The sequence below is a fragment of the Mytilus galloprovincialis genome, chromosome 1 (assembly GCF_965363235.1).
Source record: "Mytilus galloprovincialis chromosome 1, xbMytGall1.hap1.1, whole genome shotgun sequence".
Classification (NCBI taxonomy): Eukaryota; Metazoa; Mollusca; class Bivalvia; order Mytilida; family Mytilidae; genus Mytilus; species Mytilus galloprovincialis.
In genome coordinates this window covers 112,138,794-112,165,598 of record NC_134838.1, presented here as the reverse complement: position 1 = coordinate 112,165,598, position 26,805 = coordinate 112,138,794, and the positions used below count along the sequence as shown (strand labels likewise).

The following is a 26,805-nucleotide window of genomic DNA, read 5'->3' as shown; positions in this document are numbered from 1 at the left end:
TTCTTATACAATTTTTTTTTCTTATACTTATTTAATTTCTCCAATGACAATGTGGGGACGTGGGGTATGTGAGCATGCTCACTAAGGTTCTTTAATTCTGTATTTTGTGGTAATAAGCATTGGGCATAAGTTTTAAAACATTTGGTTGAGGCAAACTAAAGTAAGATAACAGAAATGAATATTTTTAGCAATTCTATTTGTAAAGGGGAATAACTCTAGAACGGTAAAAGTGAAGCCACCAAAATTCAAACTTTATCAGTGTTTAGTGGTAATAAGCATTGTGTTTAAGTTTCATAACACCGCTTTGGTGGGGCATAAAAATGGTAGGAAGTTCCAGGAGAACTGTGAAATTGAAATGACAGCATAGTATTGTGAAGAGAATATGATAACAAATTGTTCTTTGTATTCTACCAAGTATGATAATTTTTGGCAACCAGTCTCTGTGTAATAGTGTATTATGGTACATTAAAGACTAACTGTGTTTCCAGTGGTGGAATCAGTGGGGAGACAAAAAAATTAAAAATTTAAATTGAAGAAATTTCACAAGAAATACAAACCTTTTCCTTTTGGCTCTAAGCATTCCATTATGTTTTTTCCCCTTTAAATGAGCTAGAAATATAAAAAAAAATGCATTAAATATTTAAATTAATACAAGCTAGAACTCATGTGAGCAGAGTCCCTCCCCTAATTTTTTTTCACCTCCCCCTTTCCCTTATTCCAAAAAAAAAAAACTCATTCCCTCAAGTAATAGTCATAATCTCAATTCAAATTTTAATATAATAACCCTTTTAAATACGTAATACAAGTCTTATAATATAAAATGACATACATAGTCATGGCTAAAATTAATATTAATACTTGTTTTTCCCCCTTTTTTGCCTCCAATTCCTAAATGGTTTGAGCCGTAACCCCAATAGTCAATCATAACCATCTCTCTGTTGTATGGAAACTTGTGGTATAATTTCAGAGATTCATTCACTTTAACACAAGTTACTGTCTGAAAACTACAAAAAGCTTATTTGGGCCACTTTTTTGGCCCCTAATTCCTATACAGTTGTGACCATAACCTCCAAAATCAATCCCAACCTTTTTTTGTGATTCTAAGCCTTGTGTTAAAATTTTATTGATTTCTATTCACTTATACTTAAGTTATTATTTTGAAACCATCCGTCTTCCGATGACAACGACAACGCCCTTAATGTGATACCAATATACGACCAAAATTTTTTAATTTTTGCGGTTGTTTAAAAATAGGTAAAAATCATCAATCAAGGGCATTTACTCCTATTTAAGTGAACTGACAATTGTGTCTTTGTTGATTATATCTTGCTGATCTTTTTACTGTTTACAGTTTCTCCCTCTGTTCCATAAAGTTTGTCCAAAACACCAAAATAGTCATTCAAGGGAAGTAACTCAAATAAGCCCAACAACAATAATATCTATCAATTGAAACAAATATTCAGTAAACTTAATTGGAAATATTGAAATCCATAAGAATTATTTGCTTCATTACTTTTACTATACAATTAGCTTTAAAATTAATCAGCTTCAAGTTGTTTGGCTAATTCCTACAAGGATCCTTGGAATCATAGTGTATATTATGTAAGTGTATACCTTCCCATTCCTGCTGCATAGTAAACACCATATCACAGACATCACACATATTATAAACAGGAATATTGTATGATTGCTCTACTGGAATAGGTTCGTATTCAGGCTTTTCTCCCTATAAGTAGAAATCATCAGAATATAAAAAAATGTTGACAATTGCTATTCTCAAACCTATTCAACCGATTCAATTCTCTATCAGCTAAGTAGAAAATTAAACTGGCTGTTAATACAGTATATTTCAGAAAATTCATCTCATGAATTTTTTTAAACTCTGAGCTTTGAAATAAAAATATGTATCTCTTAACCTACTGATGACTCTTATAGAAGCTCTATGAAACTTTAAACATATCGATCTTAACCATGAAAACTATTTTATAGCTATGTAACATTTATAAATAAATAAAGTTAATCACTTGTGATGTATGAACAAGATCATGTTTCATTTCACTGAAACAAAATACATGTTTACTTCTGGCATGATACATGATAATACTTTTATTTTCTTATGTTCTTTAGGGCTGGGTAATGATTCTCAGTGATCAGAGTTGAAAATTATGCAGAAATGTTAATGCAAAATAAAAACTTTTTTTGCATACAATTCCTAATAACTGTTTCAAGAAACTATATCTAGATTAAATTCCAATGCTTGGCAAAGATGCAAAGACTGTAAATTTTATAATCTTTGCATTGACCTTCGAAAGAATCATATCAACAACTAACATTACTTGATGCAAACATGCTGCCATTTTAACACTAAAACCATTCTCAATTCTGTTATTTTAGGTCCTTTTTGCCAGTTGAGCAAATGAGCAAACTAGTTCTATTCATTCAAGCCTTGTAGGTTGAATGTATAGTATAAGATACAAACCTTGAGTACAGAATTGAGTATATTATTAGCTGGTTTGTTGACATGGTTGTCCCACTGTGATAAGATACAAACCTTGAGTACAGAATTGAGTATATTAATAGCTGGTTTGTTGACATGGTCTTCCCACTGTGATAAGATACAAACCTTGAGTACAGAATTGAGTATATTAATAGCTGGTTTGTTGACGTGGTCTTCCCATTGTGATAAGATACAAACCTTGAGTACAGAATTGAGTATATTAATAGCTGGTTTGTTGACGTGGTCTTCCCACTGTGATAAGATACAAACCTTGAGAACAGAATTGAGTATATTAATAGCTGGTTTGTTGACATGGTCTTCCCACTGTGATAAGATACAAACCTTGAGAACAGAATTGAGTATATTAATAGCTGGTTTGTTGACGTGGTCTTCCCACTGTGATTGATACAAACCTTGAGAACAGAATTGAGTATATTAATAGCTGGTTTGTTGACGTGGTCTTCCCACTGTGATAAGATACAAACCTTGAGAACAGAATTGAGTATATTAATAGCTGGTTTGTTGACGTGGTCTTCCCACTGTGATAAGATACAAACCTTGAGAACAGAATTGAGTATATTAATAGCTGGTTTGTTGACGTGGTCTTCCCACTGTGATAAGATACAAACCTTGAGAACAGAATTGAGTATATTAATAGCTGGTTTGTTGACGTGGTCTTCCCATTGTGATAAGATACAAACCTTGAGTACAGAATTGAGTATATTAATAGCTGGTTTGTTGACGTGGTCTTCCCATTGTGATAAGATACAAACCTTGAGTACAGAATTAAGTATATTAATAGCTGGTTTGTTGACGTGGTCTTCCCATTGTGATACATCAGTAGAATCTAATCCATAAACTGGAGGGAGACAGGAACCTCTGTCTACAAAATATTACATCAAGCTTAGTTTATATTTTAAATAAATTCAAAGATGTTTCATAATATAATTAAAGTTTTCGTAGAACCAATTATCAACATTCAAATCAACCATGTTTCTGTCAAATCAGCCTCAAAACTGAACGCAATATTCATGGACAGTTACTCTATTATTCTAATCAAACGGTTTTAGTTGAAATGGACTGTAGGTAGATCTTAACAATGACAGTTCTTGACTGCACAAGCCGGATATTCATTATGTACATTGATTTTCAAAATAATAGACAATACATGCATTTACCTTTATGTTTATTTAGCCTATGTGGCTCTGTTGTTTGGAAGGTGGGACTAATGGACACATTTCTAAAAAAACAGATAGCCTTTAGATGATTGTGTCCAAGTTTGGTTCCAATTGACCATATAGTGTCGTCAGCAAAATATTTCTGTTAAAAAAAAAGGAGAAACAAAGACGGATTCAAAATGATAACAGGGTTCTCACTTAGGATTTTTGAAGGCGAGTCCAGGGACTCGTCATTTTTGGCCATGGTGAGTCCAACAGCAAAAAGAAGACATTTATCGCAATATAAAGACATTAAATTCAGATTACTTTTAAACTTTTGCTATAAAATGAGTATATTTGTGTTTAACTGTGTTCAGTTTATGCAAATTATTTCTATCTTGATGCATCTGTGGACTTGCCAGTTTTGAAAATGGTGAGTCCAGACAGATTTTGATGAGTCCAGGACTCATGGACTCGCCTTAGGGAGAACCCTGTGATAAGAATAGCTCTTACTGGAACTTGGGTGAGGCGAGTTAACAATGATGTAAAATACTGTACATAAAATTTGAACATACATCTTAAGAATCTGTTTTTCACCCATCTAACTTGAGTTCTAGCATATCTTCTTGTCACTAATTTCATTTCTTCAATACCTAAAAAAATACAGAACTATCTTGAACACACTTATAAGTAAATTATTTTTTGTTAACCATCATCATAGAATATTAATATAGAGTCACAACAAGAATGTGTCCCTAGTACATGGACACCAGAAAACATAATGCCCATAAATGGGGCATAAAAAATGCAGTATGGCTAAATTGAACAAAAGTGCAATTATTTTATACTGTACCAAAATTTATTTCAATGTGACTCACAGTGATAAAGCTGCCTCTGGGTACGGGATTTTCTCATTGTGTTGAAGACTCATTGGTGGCCTTCAGCTGTTTTCAACTCTTTGTTCAGGTTTTTGTTTCTTTAAAACCTTCCCAATTTCCATTCTCAATTTTATTTAGTGTCCAAAAAGAAATTGGTCACAAGAAAGAGCAATTAATAAACAATTTGACTAAACATAAATAAATTCCAGGTATAGGAGGGTCAATGTGGCAGCAACATGAGAAAGTAAAACCTAAAATAAAACTTAACAGAAGATAAGATTTTACTTTGTACATAAACTTACCAGATTCCATTAAGTTTTTAAAAGGCATTACCTTTTGGTAAAAGTTGTTTTCCCTTTTCTGTATCTTTTTCTTCCTCAGGTAAAAGTAAATAATCATGAAATTCCTTGAATCCAATACTTTGGAAGATTCCATGTGTATAGTCTACTTCACTGTAAATAACAAAATCCAAATTTCAGTTTGAGATTTTTTGAAAATATCAAGATATAAAGTTTGAGGTATTCAACTATTGCAAAATTTGCATTATTATCTGAATTGTCTTTACAATCTTATATAATGAAGAAAAAGATTTCATGCAAAAATGACTTAATTTGGTATAGTTAATTATAGGGATGTCAACGATTACTCGAGTACTCGAGTATCGCTCGGTAGTACCGAGTATCGAATACCAAAATGATACTAATCGGTCTCCTGTTAGAATGTTGTTACTTTCTTTTAAAGCATAAACAAAAAAAGAATTTATTGAAAGCGCCTCCCGTGAAATTAGATATTAATTAAAATTAAAATACGAATCGAATATTTCCGCTTAGCAGTCATTTAAAATTCTCCTAAACAGAGGTAGGCCATGAACAAGACCACTTTTCTAAATCTTACACTTTAAGCTAATCTTAGTCATTCCCCCACCTCTATACCATCAGGGCATATATTTTGATCAGCAGGACTGTTAGTTGCCAATAAAGTTGAGAATAAGCCTCATCCCAGAAACAGTTGTCAATGCACCTTATGTCAACCCTCAGAAAATTATTAAAGTCATCAGTAAGTTCAAACATCAGCCCTTTGTTGATTATTAAATGTGTTTTTTTAAAATTCCTTAATACTGTTGTTTGAGTAATAATTTTTCTATAGGGCCACACCAATTTAATTCCTTGTTCGACGGACCCGCCTGCACCTATTTTTTTCAAAACCAATTTTTTTTATTTTCTTTATATTCCCGCTTCCCGCATCCGGAAATGTAATCATGTCCATTTTTTTGTTGTTTTTTTTTGTAAATATTATAAAAAGATATCAACATTTGTTTTTTAAAATCACATTCTAACCTGTTTATAACGATTTTAAACCTATAAGCATTCCATAACACTGTGTAAATATCTGAGAATATTTGTTTCAGCATGAAACGTGGGAGTGCTCCAATATAAATATATAACAATGGAAATACTTGTACAGAACAAAACATTGATCTCTTTCCCCCTTACTTATATTCCCTATCAAAAAATGTTTGTTGTTAGAATAAAGTACAAAGAACTTCTGAAGGATTTGCTTTCAACTGATATCATATTGTATGCTGGCGAAACAAAACTATACATAGCCGCTGCATGTTTATGTATCTGTCCTGATTGATTCAGGGGCCTGTCGTTCAGCAGTTATCGTTTGTAGATGTGGTTCATTGGTATTTTCCCGTCTGGATATATATAAATTAGATAGTTGGGTTTCCTGTTCGAATTGTGTACCCCAATAATTGTGGGGTCCCTAAAAGCTTGCTGTTTGGTCTGGATCAAAGCCCTGTGTAAAAGGCCGTACTTTGACCTGTGTTTGTTATTATCAGGTTGTGAACAACCCTCCCTCAGACAAGGGGTAATTTTACTGTTGTAGAAAAGAAAATAGAATTACCAAGGATTTGTATAGGATTTGTATAGTGCTACCATACAAAAACTTTGAAAATTTAGATTTTTTTTACTCAAAAAGAGGAGAAATACATCATATTTTAAACAATTTTTCTAAAAGAGGGGTTCACTTAATTTGAATAATATTAAATAAACTGTTTATACAGTAAATGTGTTAACATGGTTTAAGTCCAGGAATATTAAAAAATTCTTGGACATGTTTTGACCATTTAATACAAGATCATGAAGATAGATATATAGTTCTTTGGGAACATATGAGCCCTTTTGTACTAAAAGATGTTTTTTACAAAGAAATATATTATGACTTTAATATATTTACCCCTCATAAAAGGGATATTTACATTATAACATTAAGGGGTTGTTCCCAACCTGATTATGACTTAATGTAGATGGAGAATTTACCCATTGTCAGTCACACATTACATAGACCAGATTTAGTTATACAATTATTTCTTGGTGAACATAGTGAACAGGGAAAAAATACTTCATAAATTAAAGAAATGTCAAAGTTCATGTCATAAATTGAGTTTTAATATTGTCAAAACCTACTATTTTATGTTTACAAAAAAAAATTATAATCGCTCACCTTTACTTTTCCAGCTTCGCCTCAAAAATTTTCAAATTAAATATTTTTTTATTAAAATTTTCAAATCGCTCGCTCGCCCCAATTTTTGGAGTAGAACAAGAAATTAAATTGGTGTGGCCTAGATATCACTTAATTACTAGATTAGATTATTGTCAGTTTACATAATTAGTACAAGTATTAAATAAGCTTTTAAATATGGTATACAATTCATTGGACTATTATCTAGTTCTATGTAATAATGTTGAGGGTTTTACGTTTAAAAGACAACAAACCACAATACATAAAATGGATATAATTTTGTGTTTCAATTTTGTAAATGTTTTACCGAGTGAGTACTCCAGTATCGCTCGGTAAGTCAAACGAGTACTCGATTAGTAAATCTTCACCGAGTTGACATCCCTAGTTAATTATGATTGTAGATGAATACACCTGGTCCGAGACCACAATTATTTCGTAGTGCACTTCTTTTAGACAATAAATGCCAATTAAAAAAATCCCACCTGCGCTTTCTCAATAAAATTTTTACCATGTGTTGTACTACTTTTGGGACAAATTATATCAAAATTATAGAAAACTTCATCAGCTCTAACTCAAAATGTGGACAATTTTATGATAAGGGGGTCTTGAAATCTTTTGACAGCTTCCGAAGTGCTAATTTTTAACCTTTTTCAACTGGACCAAATCACTACTTCACTTTAAAATTCATAACCCAAATTTTTTGACAGTGTCATTTCATCCCTTGATTTACTATTTGAGGCATAAAACATGGAGAAATACATTTGGAAGGAGTATTAAAAAAATTGGCAATTAACACACTGTCCACACTAGGGACTACATTCGTGGACAATGAAAATCAAGGGATGACAATTGTGGTCTCGGACCTAATAGGATAGAAAAAGTTGACTAATATTAATAAAACTTGGTATGACCAAAGCTTAATAAATTTTAAGACTGCTTACAAAGTTTCATGGCAATAGGACATGTATTATAGACAATATGATAACTTTTATAATCAACTTTGCGTGTTAAATTTTAACGTATGTATTAAAAGCAGTAGAGTACTCATTTGATTTATCAGACTTAGCATAATTATTCAAAAGTCAAATTAATATGAGTCTGTGCCTAAATATTGAGGTTTTCTAATGAAGGGGTGCCTTACATAAAGATGTAATATTTTCCAGCAATTTTAAATTTGTGAAGCTTTTTGGTTATTCTTAGGCCAAGTAAGACTGAAAATAATTTAGGTTCAATTTAGTCTGTAGCACATATTTACATGATACAATAAATCTGAGCACAAAAAGACTCTTGTATTTAACATTTTTTGTAACAGTATGGTCTGATACAAAGATTTTTCACTTTTTAGTGAAAAACTTGCATGCAATTTTAGTCTCAACAGGCTTATATTTGAACCACTTGCTATCCTACAGAAGAAAAGAAAGATATTATGTGAAATGAAACAGGTACAAAAGACATTGTAAAGTGCTTTTTATACAAATTTAGTTGAGGTCTTTATTATGGACTTCAACTTTTATGTACCAAGCTCCTCACATTTAACTTGATCCAAAACAGGGCATTAGACAAGGGTCATTTATACAACTTATTTTGCACCAATTGTCTGAGATAATCTTCTTTCTTTCTTGTGGATTCAGAGTTCATAAATAAGTAATACATCTGGATTAAAGCATAGAAACACAAATACTGACACATGAAAACCTGTCAGATAGAAAGTCAGAATGCCACTTATGCATCAAAATTGAAAAAGCTATGAAATGCTTAATTTGACCATATAATGCCAAAATTGGTCATTTTTGCAGAAATTCTATCAAATAAAAGTTTAAATCCTTTAGTTTCATGCTATTTGACAAATTGACACCATCAAATCCTTCAAGGAAGTTGCCAAAGTACAAATTCTATATTTACTGATTTCACCTCTTAGGTCCGAGACCACACTTATTTCGTAGTGCATTTCCTTTAGACAATAAATGCCAATTAAAAAAATCCCACCTGCGCTTTCTCAATAAAATTTTTACAGTGTGTTTTACTTTTGGGAAAAATTATATCAAAATTATAGAAAACTTCATCGGCTCTAACTCAAAATATGGACAATTTTATGTAAAGGGGGTCTTGAAATCTTTTGACAGCTTCTGAAGTGCTAATTTTTAACCCTTATCAACTGGACCAAATCACTACTTTACTTTAAAATTCATTACCCAAATTTTTTGACAGTGTCATTTCATCCCTAGACTTACTATTTGAGGCATAAAACATGGAGAAATACATTTGGAAGGGGTATAAAAAAAATTGGCAAGTAACACACTGTCCACACTAGGGACTATATTCGTGGACAACGGAAATCAAGGGACAACAATTGTGGTCATGAACCACCTGCCCTGTGCAGGTATGTACTCACAACCTCAGTGTTGACAGGCTTACTAAGTGTGTGATTATCATCTTTAAAAGACCATTGCCTAGGATGTGCAAAAGCTCTTCTAAAAACAAATATCAGAAAATAAGTACCACATACTTATTATCTTTGATTCTAGATGAGTTGTAATGTTTGTGAAAGTCCTGTAATTCTGTTAAAAGTCCTCTATCCAACATTTCATCTACTCTTTTATCTGTTCGTGAATCTAAAACTGAATTAAAGCAGAGAATACAATTAGTTGTATGGGTTGATTGATTGAAAAGTATGTTAAATGTCTAGCAGCAAATATTACAATATATTCAGAATGAAAACATATGAATGTTATATGAATATGAACCACGCTTTGCACATGAATGTTATATGAATATGAACCATGCTTTGCACATGAATGTTATATGAATATGAACCATGCTTTGCACATGAATGTTATATGAATATGAACCATGCTTTGCACATGAATGTTATATGAATATGAACCATGCTTTGCACATGAATGTTATATGAATATGAACCATGCTTTGCACATGAATGTTATATGAATATGAACCATGCTTTGCACATGAATGTTATATGAATATGAACCATGCTTTGCACATGAATGTTATATGAATATGAACCATGCTTTGCACATGAATGTTATATGAATATGAACCATGCTTTGCACGTGAATGTAATATGAATATGAACCATGCTTTGACCATGCTTTGCACATGAATGTAATATGAATATGAACCCTGCTTTGCACATGAATGTTATATGAATATGAACCATGCTTTGCACATGAATGTTATATGAATATGAACAATGCTTTGCACATGAATGTTATATGAATATGAACCATGCTTTGACCATGCTTTGCACATGAATGTAATATGAATATGAACCATGCTTTGCACATGAATGTTATATGAATATGAACCATGCTTTGCACATGAATGTTATATGAATATGAACCATGCTTTGCACATGAATGTTATATGAATATGAACAATGCTTTGCACATGAAGGTTATATGAATATGAACCATGCTTTGCACATGAATGTTATATGAATATGAACCATGCTTTGCATATGAATGTTATATGAATATGAACAATGCTTTGCACATGAATGTTATATGAATATGAACCATGCTTTGCACATGAATGTACTATGAATATGAACCATGCTTTGCACATGAATGTTATATGACTATGAACCATGCTTTGCACATGAATGTTATATAAATATGAACCATGCTTTGCACATGAATGTTATATGAATATGAACCATGCTTTGCACATGAATGTTATATGAATATGAACCATGCTTTGCACGTGAATGTAATATGAATATGAACCATGCTTTGACCATGCTTTGCACATGAATGTAATATGAATATGAACCATGCTTTGCACATGAATGTTATATGAATATGAACCATGCTTTGCACATGAATGTTATATGAATATGAACCATGATTTACACATGAATGTTATATGAATATGAACCATGCTTTGCACATGAATGTTATATGAATATGAACCATGCTTTGCACATGAATGTTATATGAATATGAACCATGCTTTGCACATGAATGTTATATGAATATGAACCATGATTTGCACATGAATGTTATATGAATATGAACCATGCTTTGCACATGAATGTTATATGAATATGAACCATGCTTTGACCATGCTTTGCACATGAATGTAATATGAATATGAACCATGCTTTGACCATGCTTTGCACATGAATGTAATATGAATATGAACCATGCTTTGCACATGAATGTTATATGAATATGAACCATGCTTTGCACATGAATGTTATATAAATATGAACCATGCTTTGCACATGAATGTTATATGAATATGAACCATGCATTGTACTTGACTCACATGCTGAGTTGTATTTTAATGTAAGCAAACAATGCAACCTTGCAGTAAGACAATCACTACAACTAAAATAAAATTGAGAATGGAAATGGGGAATGTGCCAAAGAGACAACAACCCGACCATAGAAAAGACTACAGTAGAAGGTCACCAACAGGTCTTCAATGCAGCAAGAAATTCTCGCACCCGGAGGCATCCTTCAGATGACCCCTAAACATATATATACATACCAGTTCAGTGATAATGAACGCAATATTAAACTCCAAATTGTACACAAGAAACTAAAATTAAAAATCAGGTGCTCCGCAGATCGCAGCTTTATACGACCCCAGTGGTTGAATCCTGAACAGTTGGGGCAAGTTTGGTCACAATATTGAAGCTTGATACTGTCTGAATTTGGATTGTGATCAATTTTTTTTTGTCACAAAATCAATCTGGTCAAAGATCTAACAAATCTATTGCACAAAACTGTGCAATTGAAGATTTTTTCTTGAAAGTTTCCAAAATTTGAAATTTAAAAAAAAAAAAGAATCCCTTAAAAAAATGGTAAATAAAATTCACCCCCAACCACAACTTTTTGAAACCCCCCTTAGAGTAATAACCCTTAAACTCAATCCCATGCTTTCTTTTGTAGTATTGAACCTTGTAGTACAATTTCAGAGAGATCCATACACTTAAACACAAGTTATTGTCATGATTGTTTGGAAACTAGAAACTTGCTTCTTTTTTACCCTTTTTAGGCCCCTAATTCCTACATATTTTGGTCAATTAACCCAAAACTTAATCCTAGCCTTCCGTTTGTTATATGGTACGTTGTGATACAATTTCAGAGAGATCCATACAATTACACACAAGTTATTGTCTGGAAACTAGAAAAATGCTTGTTTTGGCCCCTTTTTGGCCTCATAAACCGGAAAATGAATCCAAACCTTCTACTTGTGGTTTTAAATATTGTGGTATAATTTCAGAGCAATTGATATACTTTTTACTTAATAATTGTACACAAGTTATTATCCTTTAACTAGAAAAATGCTTGTTTGGGGCCCCTTTTGGGCCCCTAATTAAAAAAAGGGCCCCTAATTCCTAAACGGTTGGGACCATCATCCCCAAAATTGATCCCAACCTTCCTTTTGTGGTATTGAACCTTCCGAAAAAATTTCATAAAGATCTATTAACTTAAACTAAAGTTATTATCCGGAAACTAATGTGTCTTCGGACGACAAGGAAGACAATACACTGAACGATGTCTTCTTCCGATTCCTTCTCCATCAGCTATTCAGTAGCAGCATTGCTAGTAGCAGTTTTGTTTGCAAAAGGGAATTAAGCATTTCTGTAAGCACAATCATACAGTAAAACAGTAACAAAATAGTAAACTCACTTTTATGCTGACAAAGAGTAAACTAACGAGGGATACAAAGAAATAAGATACATGTACATGATTCTATCTAGAGTTAGTTTACTAGTATGATATGGGTACAAGGGGATTGGAATGCAGTTTTCACCACTAGGGATAGAATGAGATAAGCTACATGTATATGATTATATCTAGAGTAAGTATATATGATATGGGTACAGGGGGGTTGGAATGGAGTTTTCGACTTTTACATGTAGGTCTGTAATTTCAAATTATTTCTAAAAATAGTCGGTGGTATTTTAGTCCCAGAATCTATAGATTTAGGGGTTGGGGGTTGGGGAGTCTGATTCCGAAACCCTGAATATAAAGACACTAAATCCGTAGTCCCGAATAAGTACTAGAATTATTTCTTCTTTGCCTTCAGTATCGCTTTACCTTTTTCTGCAAGAGCCTGTTTTCAACCAGAGATCCATGATGATTATCGTTACTATGTTGATGTAATCGAGAAACATTACCAGGAAGAATAATTTAAAAGGAATGATGACAAGTTATAAAAATTGAGGTTGAGACAGAACAACAAATGACTATTATATTTATATATACATGTATGTATAATAAAAACAATCAGTGTCGAAATTTTAGTGAGGTGATTGCCTCACTTGCCTCAATGGTAGTTACGGCCTTGTCAAAAGATCTCTGAGCCTGATGTCAGATGCGTATATAATCTGACAAAAAAACAACATATTTTTTTGCCCTTATCTTAAATGCCCAGTGCTTAGTGGAGAAACAGCAAATACCAATTTTACAGTCTTTGGTTTGACTCATTCAGCAAAAGAGCTAACACCTCTCACACTCCAGGAGTCAGTTTCACAACATAAACTTTCAACTAAGATTGATCGTAAGTCTTGAACAATTCAGTAAATTATAATCAATCTTAGTTGTAATTTTTTTTGGTGAAAATGACTCCAGCTAGCAGTTTACAATTGTAATAGAATTTTTTTTTATATCAGGTTATACATGTAAAGCATTAAAAAAGTAAAATGAATTACTAACAATATTAGACAGTACTATGTACAACCAAAACCAACAACTCTAAAGAAAACCACCCAAACAAAGAACGGTGATAATCGAGATAGCCTGAAATGGTATAGGAACAAAATGATGAGGGGTTAAAATACAACATATGTCTTTGATTTATTACCTTGTTTATCTGCTTGTATCCAGAATATACATGTGTTGTCATAACGAAGTTGCCCTCTCAGAGATTCTTCTCCTGTATCTGATTTCTGACTCTCTAAAATTTTACTCATTTCTACACCATGGTTTTGGTAAACCTCTAAAGCCCTAAAAATGAAATTGGTAAGATATTGATCATGATAATCACAAATTAATGATGCCTTCTTATAAAATTAAGTTTACAAATAGGAAAAATGCACATTAAGTAAAAATGACAAACCTTGATATTTTGGCAATAAATAAAGTACAAATAGTTTGAATGAGTAGAAAATTAACTACAACAATTTTTGTTTTGTTATTTAGAAGTTTGTATGTCCACATATATGTGACATACAAATTTTGTTTAGAGGGGTGTTGAAATACCATTAAATGCAGAGTACAGAAGACTGAAGTAGCAGAAACAAGAATGTGTTCATGGTGCAGGGATGCCCCACTCACACTATCATTTTCTATGTCCAGGTGACTGTGAAATTGGGGTCAAAACTCTAATTTGGCTTTAAAATTAGAAAGATCATATCATAGGGATCATGTGTGTGATTGAACTTAAACTTCATCCAAACTATCTTGACCAAAAACTTTAACCTGAAGCGGGACAGATGGACAGACGAACAGACACAGACCATAAACAATAATGCCCCTCAGTGGGCCATAAAAAATGTTTCTGGCCAGGTTTTAAATATATTTGTTAACCATAGATAAAATGCTCCATGGAATTATGAGTCAATAATTCTTATATGATTTGCATATTAGGGAATACATTGATATGATTGGTCGAGAGGACTTCCGGTAGTTGATCTTAATGTTGTTTATTTTTCAAAAGACCACGTTGTCCAAACTTATTTTCGTAAAGAATGTAAACAAGATGGCGGTGATAATAACACTGACATTAACAAAATTTATTTTCACTGCATGTTACTTGTTCAATTAAACAATAAACACAAAAACATTCGTTATAATAATAATACAAATTTTTGTAGATTATTTTTTATCAGACCTGGGATCAGAGAGCAATTTTCATTTGATACATATTTTTTGCATTAACCAACAAATATATTCATGCACCAGGCCTGTGTAATGTCGCAAATATATAATTTGCTTTGATAGCAGTTATGAGTGTAGAAAAATATATACCTAAAATCCAATTTAAAGAATTATAAGGATTAAACACCTTTAAAAAAGGCGTTTAATCATATAGTTGGTCAGATTATTAAATTATAGACATAATATGAGTTTCTGACACAAAACAAATCTTACAAATCTATTGCGCAATATTGTGCAATTAAAGATTTCTTTTTAACCTTTTAAAATTTGGAATTTGGGAAATTTGAAGAAAAAAAAATTGAAAACAACTACCAGCCACCCCCCCTTTTTTTTTGCAATTAGTCCAAAACCTGACATTTCTATATACATAATAAACAAGAAGCATAATTATATGTTAAATGTTTTAGAATTATCTCCCTTACACTGCTTTTAAATTGTCTTAATTGTCCATTGACCAGAAATACCTAGTTTTTCCCCTTTTTTGCCCCTAATTCTGAAACATTTTGAGCCCCATAACCCCCAAAGTCAATCCTAACCATCCCTTCATGGTATGGAAACTTATGGTTTAATTTCAGAGAGATTCATACACATAAACATAAGTTATTGTTTGAAAACTACAAAAAGTGATTATTTTGGGCCCCCTTTTTGGGTCCTAATTGCTAAAATATTGGGACCATAATCCCAAAAAATCAATCCTAACCTTCCTTTAATGGTATTGAACCTTCTTGTAAAAATTTATAGAGATTCATACACTTAAAACAAGTTATTGTCTGTAAACTAGAAAAATGTGTCTTTTTGGCCCTTTTTTGGCCCCTTATTCCTACATATTCTGGAAAATTAACCCCAAACTGAATCCCAGCCTTCCCCGTGTTATATGGAAATGTGTGGTACAATATCAGAGAGATCAATACAGTTACACAAAAGTTATTGTCTAGAAACTAGAAAAAATGCTTGTTTTTGGCCCTTTAAATTCCTAGACTGTTTGCCCAATAACTTCTTAAAATAAATCCCAACCTTCTACTTATGGTATTAAACATTGTGGTACAATTTCAGAACAATTGAAATACTAATACACAACTTTTTGTCCTAAAACTAGATAAATGCTGTTTTTGGCCCCTTTTGGCCCTTAATTCTTAAACCTTTGGGACCATGACCCCCAAAATCTATCTCAAGCTTCCTTTTGTGGTTATAAACATTGTGTTAAAATTTTATTTCTTTTCACTTATTCAAAAGTTATTATCTGGAAACAATCCCTCTTCAGACGACGCTGACGACGATGTGATACCAATATTTTTTTTTTAGTTTTTGCGGTCGTATAAAAATGCAACTTTTCATACATGGCTAGGACAACTGTCATAGTTGGAAATTTAAAATTCTATACAGCTGGTTACTTTATATGATTTTTTAAATAATATATATTTTTTCTTTATTTATCTAGGCCACGGTTTTTTAATTTGTTGGTTTACGGATTTTCCCCATGAAAAAGTCGGGTCGGTCGGTCGGGAAAAAAAAGAAAAAAAATCATCTTTGAAAACAGAAAAATATGCAAAATCAATATATATTTCACCTTTCTAACAATATGTTTGTTATGCCATTTTATCATCATTTCTTAAATTTTAGTTCAATGAAATATTATTGCTCAGCTGTTATAAACATCGCACGACATTGTCTAATAAGTTACAGTAAAAAAAGGGGGGTGCACGGACAAAGATGAAATTAAATCGTCATTTCAGAAACAAGGAAAATAGATTCGCGTAGCTCTTAATCAATTCCAGAAAACTTGGTGAATAATGATCTTCAAGCATGAAAACTGATAAAGAAAAAAAATGTAAAAACGTCGTACGAAAATAAGTTTCAACACACGTGTCAAAAACCTAATAGACTCGTCCATTGGAAAAACGAGATTATCGGGTCAATCTGTTGTCTCGCATTCCCGTTTTTTATTCAAATGGACGATAATTTTTTTATTAACTATGAAACAAGAAAATTCCAAATGATTTGTTAATACTGAGGCCCCTCATGGGGGGGTCCTAGTAATCACATAATCACCATTTTTTTGCCAATATAATCACATAATCATTAAATATTTGCAAGGATTTGTATAGTAAGATTCTTCATATTTGCTTATCCTTAGTAATCAAATAATCATAAACTTATCCTTAGTAATCAAATAATCATAAACTAAAAATACAGTCCTAGGTAATCAAATAATCATGAAATATTTCGCTTAATAATCAAATAATCATTAAAAAAACGGCCAAGTAATCACATAATCAAAAACCCCATGAGGGCCCTCAATACTCAATACTTCAACTTGATGCCTTCAACCTATCCACATTTGGACAAGTCTATTTCTATGAGATGATGCATCTTACGGACTGATGACAAATAAGGGAAACGATCTTATTGTGTAATTGGTTTTAAACACAAGTTTCGTTCCGCTAAATTATTTGTGCAAACGACATTTCAAGGTCAGTTATTATGATAATTGATTTGTCTATATTTAAAAACGTAAACTGGAAGTTTTATTTTTTCACAACAGCAAGTGTTATCAATTTTGTTAGTGATTAATGCATTTCATTTCATAAAAAAAAATTATTTTAATTATTTTTCAGGGATAATGCATTTCTTAGGGTCGGCGGGAATAAAAAAGCATGAAAAGTCAATTTTATTTTTATTCTGGAAATCGGCAAAATCGGGTCGGCGGATCCGTAAACCAACAAATTAAAAAATCCTGGCCCTACTATGGTTTCATTTATTTTCATGGATTACATAAAAAAATCTTTTTGTATTGATATAAGATTTCCTGGTTTTACAAAAGTCAAACTTATTGAAATTTCTACTTCATTGAACATTTCAATTTTGTGGCTTATCTGTAGCCACCAAATCCCTGAAAATGGAATCTAATGATTAATAATGAATCAATATAATGGTATTAAACATGAAGTGAGAACTTATGAAAAAATAAATGATGGAACTGCAAAGAATTTTAAAAAAGTTACGTAAACAAGGTTAAAACTAATTTGTACAACTTTAGAGAGGAAAATACATTTTATTCCAAAAATTATTGAATGACAATGCACTAAAAACTTTGAAATGCTATTTTGAGATGATTCACCTGATTATTTTTCGTTTGTTTCGGGGATGTATCCTCCTTCCTTGTTTTTCATCAATTTCCATCAGTCTTTGATGTAGAACCAGTGTATCTTCTTCCTCATATGACTGTCTACTATTGTCAATACTTTCATCAGCAGAATTTCTGTTGGATCCATCCTGTTCAATTATTTGTTTTTTTACTTCAGGTTTTTCTAATTCCATGCATTGGGTTTCTATTTTAGAAGTTACATCAACTGTAGATAGTTTTGGAAGTTTTGCAGATGCCTTTTCAATATCCTGTAATGTGAATCATATTTCTTTAGAGTTATTCCCCTTACAGCTATTATATTGTAAAAAAAAACAACTAATAGGGCACTAATACAGGTAAAACCTGCTACAACACTTAAAACACACAATACTTTGTAAAACCAAATTTTTTACGGGTTGAACCCAATTCCAAAAAATAAAAAAAAACAAAACCAGAAATAAACATATCAGTACCTACCCAGTATGTTCAATTTGAATTGCATGAATATTTGCCACTAGACTTTGACTAACAATTAATATGTTGTATTAACCAAATTTATTTTACTCCTGGATTCAGTCAAAAAAAAAGAAAAAAGTTTTTGGGATGAAAGGTGCAAAATATGAATTTTCAAAGATAGAAAATGAGTGCAAGCTGTATATTCCCATTTATTTTTATAATCCACTGATTATCAGCAGTGCCTTACTGCAGAGACAGGAAATACATTGAGTTAGAAGTTCATACATTTGGAAATGTTGTATATTTGCCAACTGACCAAGAAAATATATTCAAAATAAAACTTGGGGTTGTCTCCAACTCCAATATGATATTGAAATCATTATATCTAAAACACATTAAAAAAAAAGAAGAAATTCAAGTAAAATGTTTTTATTATCAAAAATTTATAAGGGTTCATTCATATTTGTCAACCATTTTCCAAAGTGTACAAAACGTACACATGGGGGGAGGGGGTTAAAAAATCAACATTTTTACCATACGCTTTTTTTTTTATATTTCCGGAATTTTTTTCTTTTCCGCATTATTACAGCAATGAAGCCATTAATCATCTATGTGTTTGAAAATAACATGAAATTGTACATTAACAAAACAACAAAATGGTATCTTTATACTCTTTATTCTGACGAAACACAAGCATGACAGATAGATGTCATCAAATAAAACAGTCAGATATGTTTCAGTTTATTTTCAATGCAAATTTTTATATTAAACTAAACTATAATAGACAGGATCTTCTTTTTATTAAGAATGATTGATTCTTGTCTTGAAATCTGAAAATGAGGGAGGGTGGGGGGTCTGAAAAAGTGTATGTTTTGTACACTTTGGAAAATGGTTGACAATTATGGATGACCCCTAACTTCATTTTTAATCAAACCAGGTGAACTTTACAAATGTAAAACAAATAATGTCAAAATAGTAATGTATAATGGGAAGGGAAAAAGTGGACATTGCACTGGTTATCAAAACAATACAAGTTTAATGTGGGTCAATTATGTATCTATAACTGTAATTACTGACATAAATCCAAATTAATTAGTTTCCATATCCATGAAGTTTATTTTGGTGCATGTCAACTTGATCCCAACAGTGCAAGCATGAATGTAAATGAGAATTTTCCCATGCTCATTAAAATGTACTTTGACTGTCTAAACCTCACTCCAGGTGGGATGCATTTTACCTACTGGATGTCAGAATGACCCATATAGATAAATCCTATTGCTTTTCCCCATGTGTGAGCAATTAACAGACATATTAACCACTTGTTAACTTTATTACATAACGATTTTGGAGGTAAGAAAGGCTAAAGGTCAACTAGAGTTCTAAGGATACAGATTTTTTTTGATATTCTATGTTGCAGCCTCAACTTTAGCTTGCAATTTTTTTAAATGTTTGCACATATGTTGTTCTCTTGTAAGAATTTCTTGATGTGACTATCTTATATTTTTCTTATAGTAGTGGTTATAACAATTGTATTATGAATATTGTACTTGTACTTTTAAATTTGCAAAAGTATCAGCTCCTCCAAAACATCTAAATATAGTCTTATAGAAAATGAATGTTGTTTAGATTTAAATATTGTCATGTTTGTCTTGGTAACAATTCATTATTTGGATTTTACACCAATACATTGATTTGATTTGAAGTCTTAAACAATGGAATATTTTTGTAATCCTGAAATCCAAAACTCCGATGTAGCATCTAAATTTATTTAGACTTACAGCAATCAAGCCCAAATTATAAAAAAAACCTCCACAGTATCTAAGAATATCATTGATTACAAATTACCAATAATTATGTGAACAAATGACAAAATAGAGTTGTACTTTCCTTGTCCAAAATCTAGTTGATAAATGGTAAGAAAAGTCCTGTTTGTAATTTATTAAACACTCCTAAAAAGTTATTCATTCATGTTTTTACTATTCATTTGTTCATTAATCACTCTTGTTTCAAGTCATTTCAAACTGTTTTTATGACTCCTACTTTAAAATCATGTCATTTATATTTTTTTACAAATTAAGTGAACAATTTCATGAATGTAATGAATGTATTTCATCAGTCAGTTTTTGACAATTCAAACTCCATTTTACATAATTTACAGTGATAAAAACTACAACTTTGTCAATTACTACCAGCTGATAAACAGTGTGTGGTTAATCTATGAATGGGATTGCTAAATGTTTATATTGTGTCTGGGAAAATTCTCACAGAATCCATGGGGGGTCATTCCTGCAATTCTACAAAATATGATTTACAGAATTCTGATGAAGGGTGAAAGGAAACAGTTCACCTGTGACCTGTCTCTCTAGCACTTGATGAAGTTGAGGGGAAACAGTTCACCTGTATCCAGTCAAATCAGCTGATTTTAATTGGTTTTATGGTTTTACACTGTTTTCTTGTATGGGAACAGTAAGACAAGGCTATACTATTTCACTTATGTAACCGCTGAGTCAATTAGTTCATCAACAGGCTTGCCTGACAGGAAGTCTGAAAGCTTTATTGTTTTAAAAATCTCTCAAGAAAACATTGATAGCTGCAGGTCTTTGATTTGTAAAAGAGATTGATTGTGAAGTGGCTCCCATGGTGAACATAAACAACCTGTTTGATCTGAATTATTCATTTATCTATTCTTCTTTAATATGATATTTATAGAAGAAACATTGAGGGGAGGGGAAAGGGTGTATGGGGACAACTACTTAGTTAAAATACTACATGAAAAGAATAGCTCAGCATCAGAATTTATTTTTATGTAATGGACCTGTTGCTTTTTTAATAGATCTATAAACCTTTCATGAAGATATGAAACACTTTGTATGTAGGATTCATAAATTGGGCAGTTGACATTTTGTCCCTGGCAATTCTTGCTGTTACCATATCAAAAAGGTCAACTTTGAAAGTATGTAGAAAGGTCATCTGATGTTCACATCTGAATAATTTCCATTTCTTGAGTTCTTTCAGAATCTGATGATCTTCCAACAACAATAGCTTGTGATTGCTTGAAAACTTAATATTTTGGGTACATGCAAGTAAAAGTACTTGGAAAGGCCTTGGACTTAAACATGTACAAAGTACAAACTGCAATAATTATTAACTAACAAAATAGCTACTTGATTAGTGTCATAAGAATACTGCCTATTTATAGAGAGTACATATAAATAGCTACTTGATTAGTGTCATAAGAATACTGCCTATATATAGAGAGTACATATAATTAGCTATTCAAACAATTATCCAAACATAAATCTGCAAAATTAATAGAATACTATATTCAGAAGTAGGTTTAATTTACTATCAAGTATGGTATAAGTCTGTAACATATGTTATCCCTTTAAAAGTATTATTCAGTTACAGTTAATTCTGGTTATCTAATGTCTTTAATAGTTATATTAAAACAAAAAGTGCTACTATTATAATTCCATTTATAATACACTACTTAAATTCACAGATTTTCTTTAATATTGCTAAACTGAATCTCCATTAGGTAATATTTTTGTAACATATGAAGGGTTACCAAGAGTTAGGTAAATTGCCGTAGACCTAAAGTTTGAATCCTCTTATTCAGTGCATATTAGTTTTTTTGTGTGAAATGTTGTGTGTACTGTAATATATTAAGATTTTATACATATTTTTGAATTAAAACTAAATGCTGTAAATTGAGAAATAATTGATTTCAATTTTTATTGTAATTTCAACATGATAGATAAAAATGTGATAATAATTATTGCAATAACAGGACAACTGCATACAAATATATATGTGGCAATTCTTAAAATGTGAGTTCTTATTTTGGAAATACTCATCCAGTTGCATTATTTGTAAAAAATATAACCTTGCAATAATGTAATTGTTTCTTTACAAGAAGTTTTTTCAAGAAGAAACATTTTGTGTTTTACTTTAATGAACAAAACAAGATGGAGAACTGAAACATACATCAATGACAAAAACAACCCAACACAAAAAACCTCCAAATATATCTAGAGGTCCACAAGTTTTTTCAACAATAGAAGTGTGCCAGTGTCTGTATCAAAAGTCAAACTGTTCATCATCAGAATTCTAGACAAGATAAGAATACAATAAAAACACTTCCAAAGATATGTCATCCAATGACAAGTGACCAAAACACCAACACTACAATATAAAAACCAATGATGAGGTTAATAGGTTACCTTGAGATACTGAGGATAACAGACAAGGTTAATAGTTAACCTTGAGATATTAAGTATGTTTCTATCAATGACTTTTTATCTGCCTATTTTAATATTTATCATGGATAATTTGGCTATAAGTAACAACCATCATTCAAATCACTGGTTATTGCACATTATTTACTTTGGTATATAAAGCAATTCCAAAGATTTTATGACTGCTAATTTGCTTTTACCAATTATTTTTCAATTAAGTCAATAAAAAAACAATATGTAATTTCCAGTACTGTATTAAATAGCTGTTAACTCTATGGATTATGGGGGAAAGCAATTAGACTGCTTCTGTAATTGAATTCCTATGCTATTTAAGAAATAATAAAATGATATCAGTTTAACCTCCAAATCAACCTTGTAAGTTTAATTGATCATAACTGATGATCTGTACTTCCTACTGTGTAACATGCCTGGCTTTTACTTCCCACCACAATACATGCAATATCAAGGTTTAAGATTTCAAAAATATGAAATAGGGAAAAATGTATATAAAAAAAACAAGCTCACAAAATAATACCCCTGTACCCACATTAAGTAAAGGCAGTCTATGAGAATTTCTCCAACAAGGTCAAATCTGACCTGTGACCTTGGGGGATTGGTGAGCCACCTTGTAATCTGACATCTCATTTAAGAGGACCTGGGACTTCTAAAAATAGTCAAACTGAGAATCAGATCAATTCTAAGTCATATGAAAACATGTTTGTTGTAATTATAATGTTAATGAAACAATTGAACCAATGGATGCATAACGCGACGGTACCCAAATTGCACCTATTTTGACAGTTTTTTCAACTACGTTTTTTTATGATTAAGACAAAAGTTTCAATTTTGTGTTTATTTTGTAGCCGTATCCTTCTTTACTATATAGGCACACCAATTTGATTTTCAATTTATATGGAATCATAGAAAAATTGGTCTGAACTAACCTCCAAACCATCAATGATTCTGTAATGAGGAGTACCCAAATTGCATCCATGCTTAAATTCGCATCGTCAAAAGTCGAATAACAGAGCTTTTGTTTATTTTTTTCAAATATTTTGAACAATTGGACATTTGTCCATGCTTACTCTTCTTTTTTTAAGAAATGAATACTTGAAACATATTGTATTTTCTAATTTTAAAAAGATGACGTTTTGATGACGTCGCATGGCGACGTTTCAGTACATTTTGCTTTTTCAGTAAACACTTCATCTGTTGATAAATACTGTGAACGTTTTGTGTATATCTAAATATATTTACCTATTTTGAAAGACATGTATAGTATCAAAACATAAAAATACAAATTGTTACGTCTCTAGCGGAGATCTTGTAAGATTTCCGCTGCTATTTTTGCTAAATAGGTGCAATTTGGGTACTCGTTGCAATTTGGGTACCGTAACGTTATACATACTAACAACTATGCATGTTTTACATGTATTATGAATTGATACTATTGCAGGTGGAGCATAAAAAATATCAGGTGATTTAGGGTACACATAGACTATAATAATAAACAGTAGCCATATAAGTACATTTAAAACATACTTATTTTTTATTAGTAAATTTGAGTATCAGTACTGTTTGCTTAAAAGTGATGTGGCCTTCCAGTCATAAAACTGTACTAAGTATGCAATTTCTGCCCAAACAGAGGCCTGGTGACATGAGGCAAATTTTATATGTGACCCTAAGGAGTATACCCATATAAAGCCCCATGAGTTGCTTAGGGAATCCTCAAATATTGGATTAAAAACAAAATCTGTGCACAATGATCTATATATATGGTTTTGATTATTAGAATGTATCAATGAATTTTAAGAAGCTGAAACAAATGTGTACTGTAGTGTGCAGATATATGCCAAAGTCAACACAAAAAAAAAATGCTATGCAATGAAAAATGAAATAGGATATCATATCTAAATTAATATCATGCCAGTAAAATTATTGGAAAGTTTCATAAAATACTGGTCAGCAATTCATGAGTAGTAGTAGACATAAAAATGTAATGGAAGGAAAAAAAGAACATCAGAAAGACTGATGGATATAATATAAAGAATAAAATCATGAATTTCTGATGATAACTACTAAGAACACAGTATCATTGAATGAAGTAAATATTTAGGAACTATATTTTAATAACTGAAACATGTGAATAAAGGCTTATCTGTACTATCCCTCACATGGTAAAGTAGTGGTACTGGTCAAGCAAGGATAAAAACATTGTGACTTAGTCAAAGCAGGTCATGACCCTTAGGACATGTCAAGAGGGTCAGACCATTATCAGTATAATGTCACAGATAAGTGGGACTTCAAGACCTGAAATTAGGAAGTTATTATGTTTTAAAGTATCTAAGTATGATAAGTATTAAATTGATATGGTACTATCATGTTTTAGGAAGCAAAAATGTATATGAAGAAGTTTAAGTAAGGAATCAAATTCTATTAAATGAGGAAGGATGTCTGACCAAGAAGAGGAAAACACTTTTACTATCTCTCTCCACTAATCTGTTACTTTTTTATTGAGAAATTTCAGTATTTGCACTACCAGTAATTTAATACATTGTATTTCAAAGGGGCATTAGGTACGAGTTATATAAAAAAATGATTTTCTTTTGTTCAATCATTATTGAAAGTGATATAGTGAAATAATAATTGCTTTTAGCAGCCAGGGTGTACATATCTACAGATTTAAAGAAAGCAATATTGGTTATGCATTTATAGGTTGCTATCCCATAAAGGTTTTGCTACAGGCATAGATATAAAACTCCTTTACATTTATGCTACAGAAATAGATGTGTAAACCCCTATACATTTATGCTACAGTCATAGATGTGTAAACCCCTATACATTTATTCTACAGGCATAGATATAAAACTCCTTTACATTTATGCTACAGTCATAGATGTGTAAATCCCTATACATTTATGCTACAGTCATAGATGTGTAAACCCCTATACATTTATTCTACAGGCATAGATGTGTAAACCCCTATACATTTATGCTACAGGCATAGATGTGTAAACCCCTATACATGTATGCTACAGTCATAGATGTGTAAACCCCTATACATTTATTCTACAGACATAGATGTGTAAACCCCTATACATTTATTCTACAGACATAGATGTGTAAACCCCTATACATTTATGCTACAGACATAGATGTGTAAACCCCTATACATTTATTCTGCAGGCATAGATGTGTAAAGCCCTATACATTTATTCTACAGTCATAGATGTGTAAACCCCTATACATTTATGCTACAGGCATAGATGTGTAAACCCCTATACATTTATGCTACAGTCATAGATGTGTAAACCCCTATACATTTATTCTACAGACATAGATGTGTAAACCCCTATACATTTATGCTACAGTCATAGATGTGTAAACCCCTATACATTTATTCTACAGACATAGATGTGTAAACCCCTATACATTTATGCTACAGACATAGATGTGTAAACCCCTATACATTTATTCTACAGGCATAGATGTGTAAAGCCCTATACATTTATTCTACAGTCATAGATGTGTAAACCCCTATACATTTATGCTACAGGCAAAAGTAGATATTAATTTGAGCATTTGGCAAGGAAGTTGTCACGGATTGAAGTTCCTCCATAACATAAGTTCCAAAAGGAATAAATATTCTGGAATATTATTTCCACAGGAATAAATATTACAGTATATGTTTCTAACGGAATAAATGGTATAGAATATTTGTTCCAACAGGAATAGGTATTATGACATTGTTTATAACAAAGTTTCCAATGGAATTCCTGTTAGGCGGAACAAATATATGTTGACAAACGTATCATCACAGACATTATTACATATAAACAATGACCAATACTAAAATAAGTAAACATGTTTTGATCGCCAATGACACAACTGTAGACCAAGTGAGGCTGAGATAAGCAAGTACTGGTCAAACCTTTTACCATGTCCAGACACCTGTAACACAGGAGGTTTTCAGGTCAAAACTTGGAACTAATTCAATCTGTAATTAGTAGAAC

At 31.6% G+C, this 26,805-nt stretch overlaps 1 protein-coding gene across 2 annotated transcripts in view; it reads right to left on the bottom strand.

Annotated features, from left to right (window-relative positions):
• LOC143051868 (tRNA dimethylallyltransferase-like) overlaps positions 1-26,805 on the bottom strand; it is a 32,928-nt gene that overhangs the window by 1,086 nt on the left and 5,037 nt on the right. For both annotated transcript variants that reach the window (XM_076224859.1, XM_076224868.1), the window contains exons 4-11: positions 18,093-18,367; positions 13,899-14,041; positions 9,565-9,676; positions 4,866-4,984; positions 4,230-4,307; positions 3,271-3,380; positions 1,615-1,726; positions 558-609 (exon numbers count right to left, since the gene is read on the bottom strand). In XM_076224859.1, the coding sequence (XP_076080974.1) occupies positions 558-609; positions 1,615-1,726; positions 3,271-3,380; positions 4,230-4,307; positions 4,866-4,984; positions 9,565-9,676; positions 13,899-14,041; positions 18,093-18,367 (1,001 nt within the window). The remainder of the gene's footprint in view (positions 1-557; positions 610-1,614; positions 1,727-3,270; positions 3,381-4,229; positions 4,308-4,865; positions 4,985-9,564; positions 9,677-13,898; positions 14,042-18,092; positions 18,368-26,805) is intronic.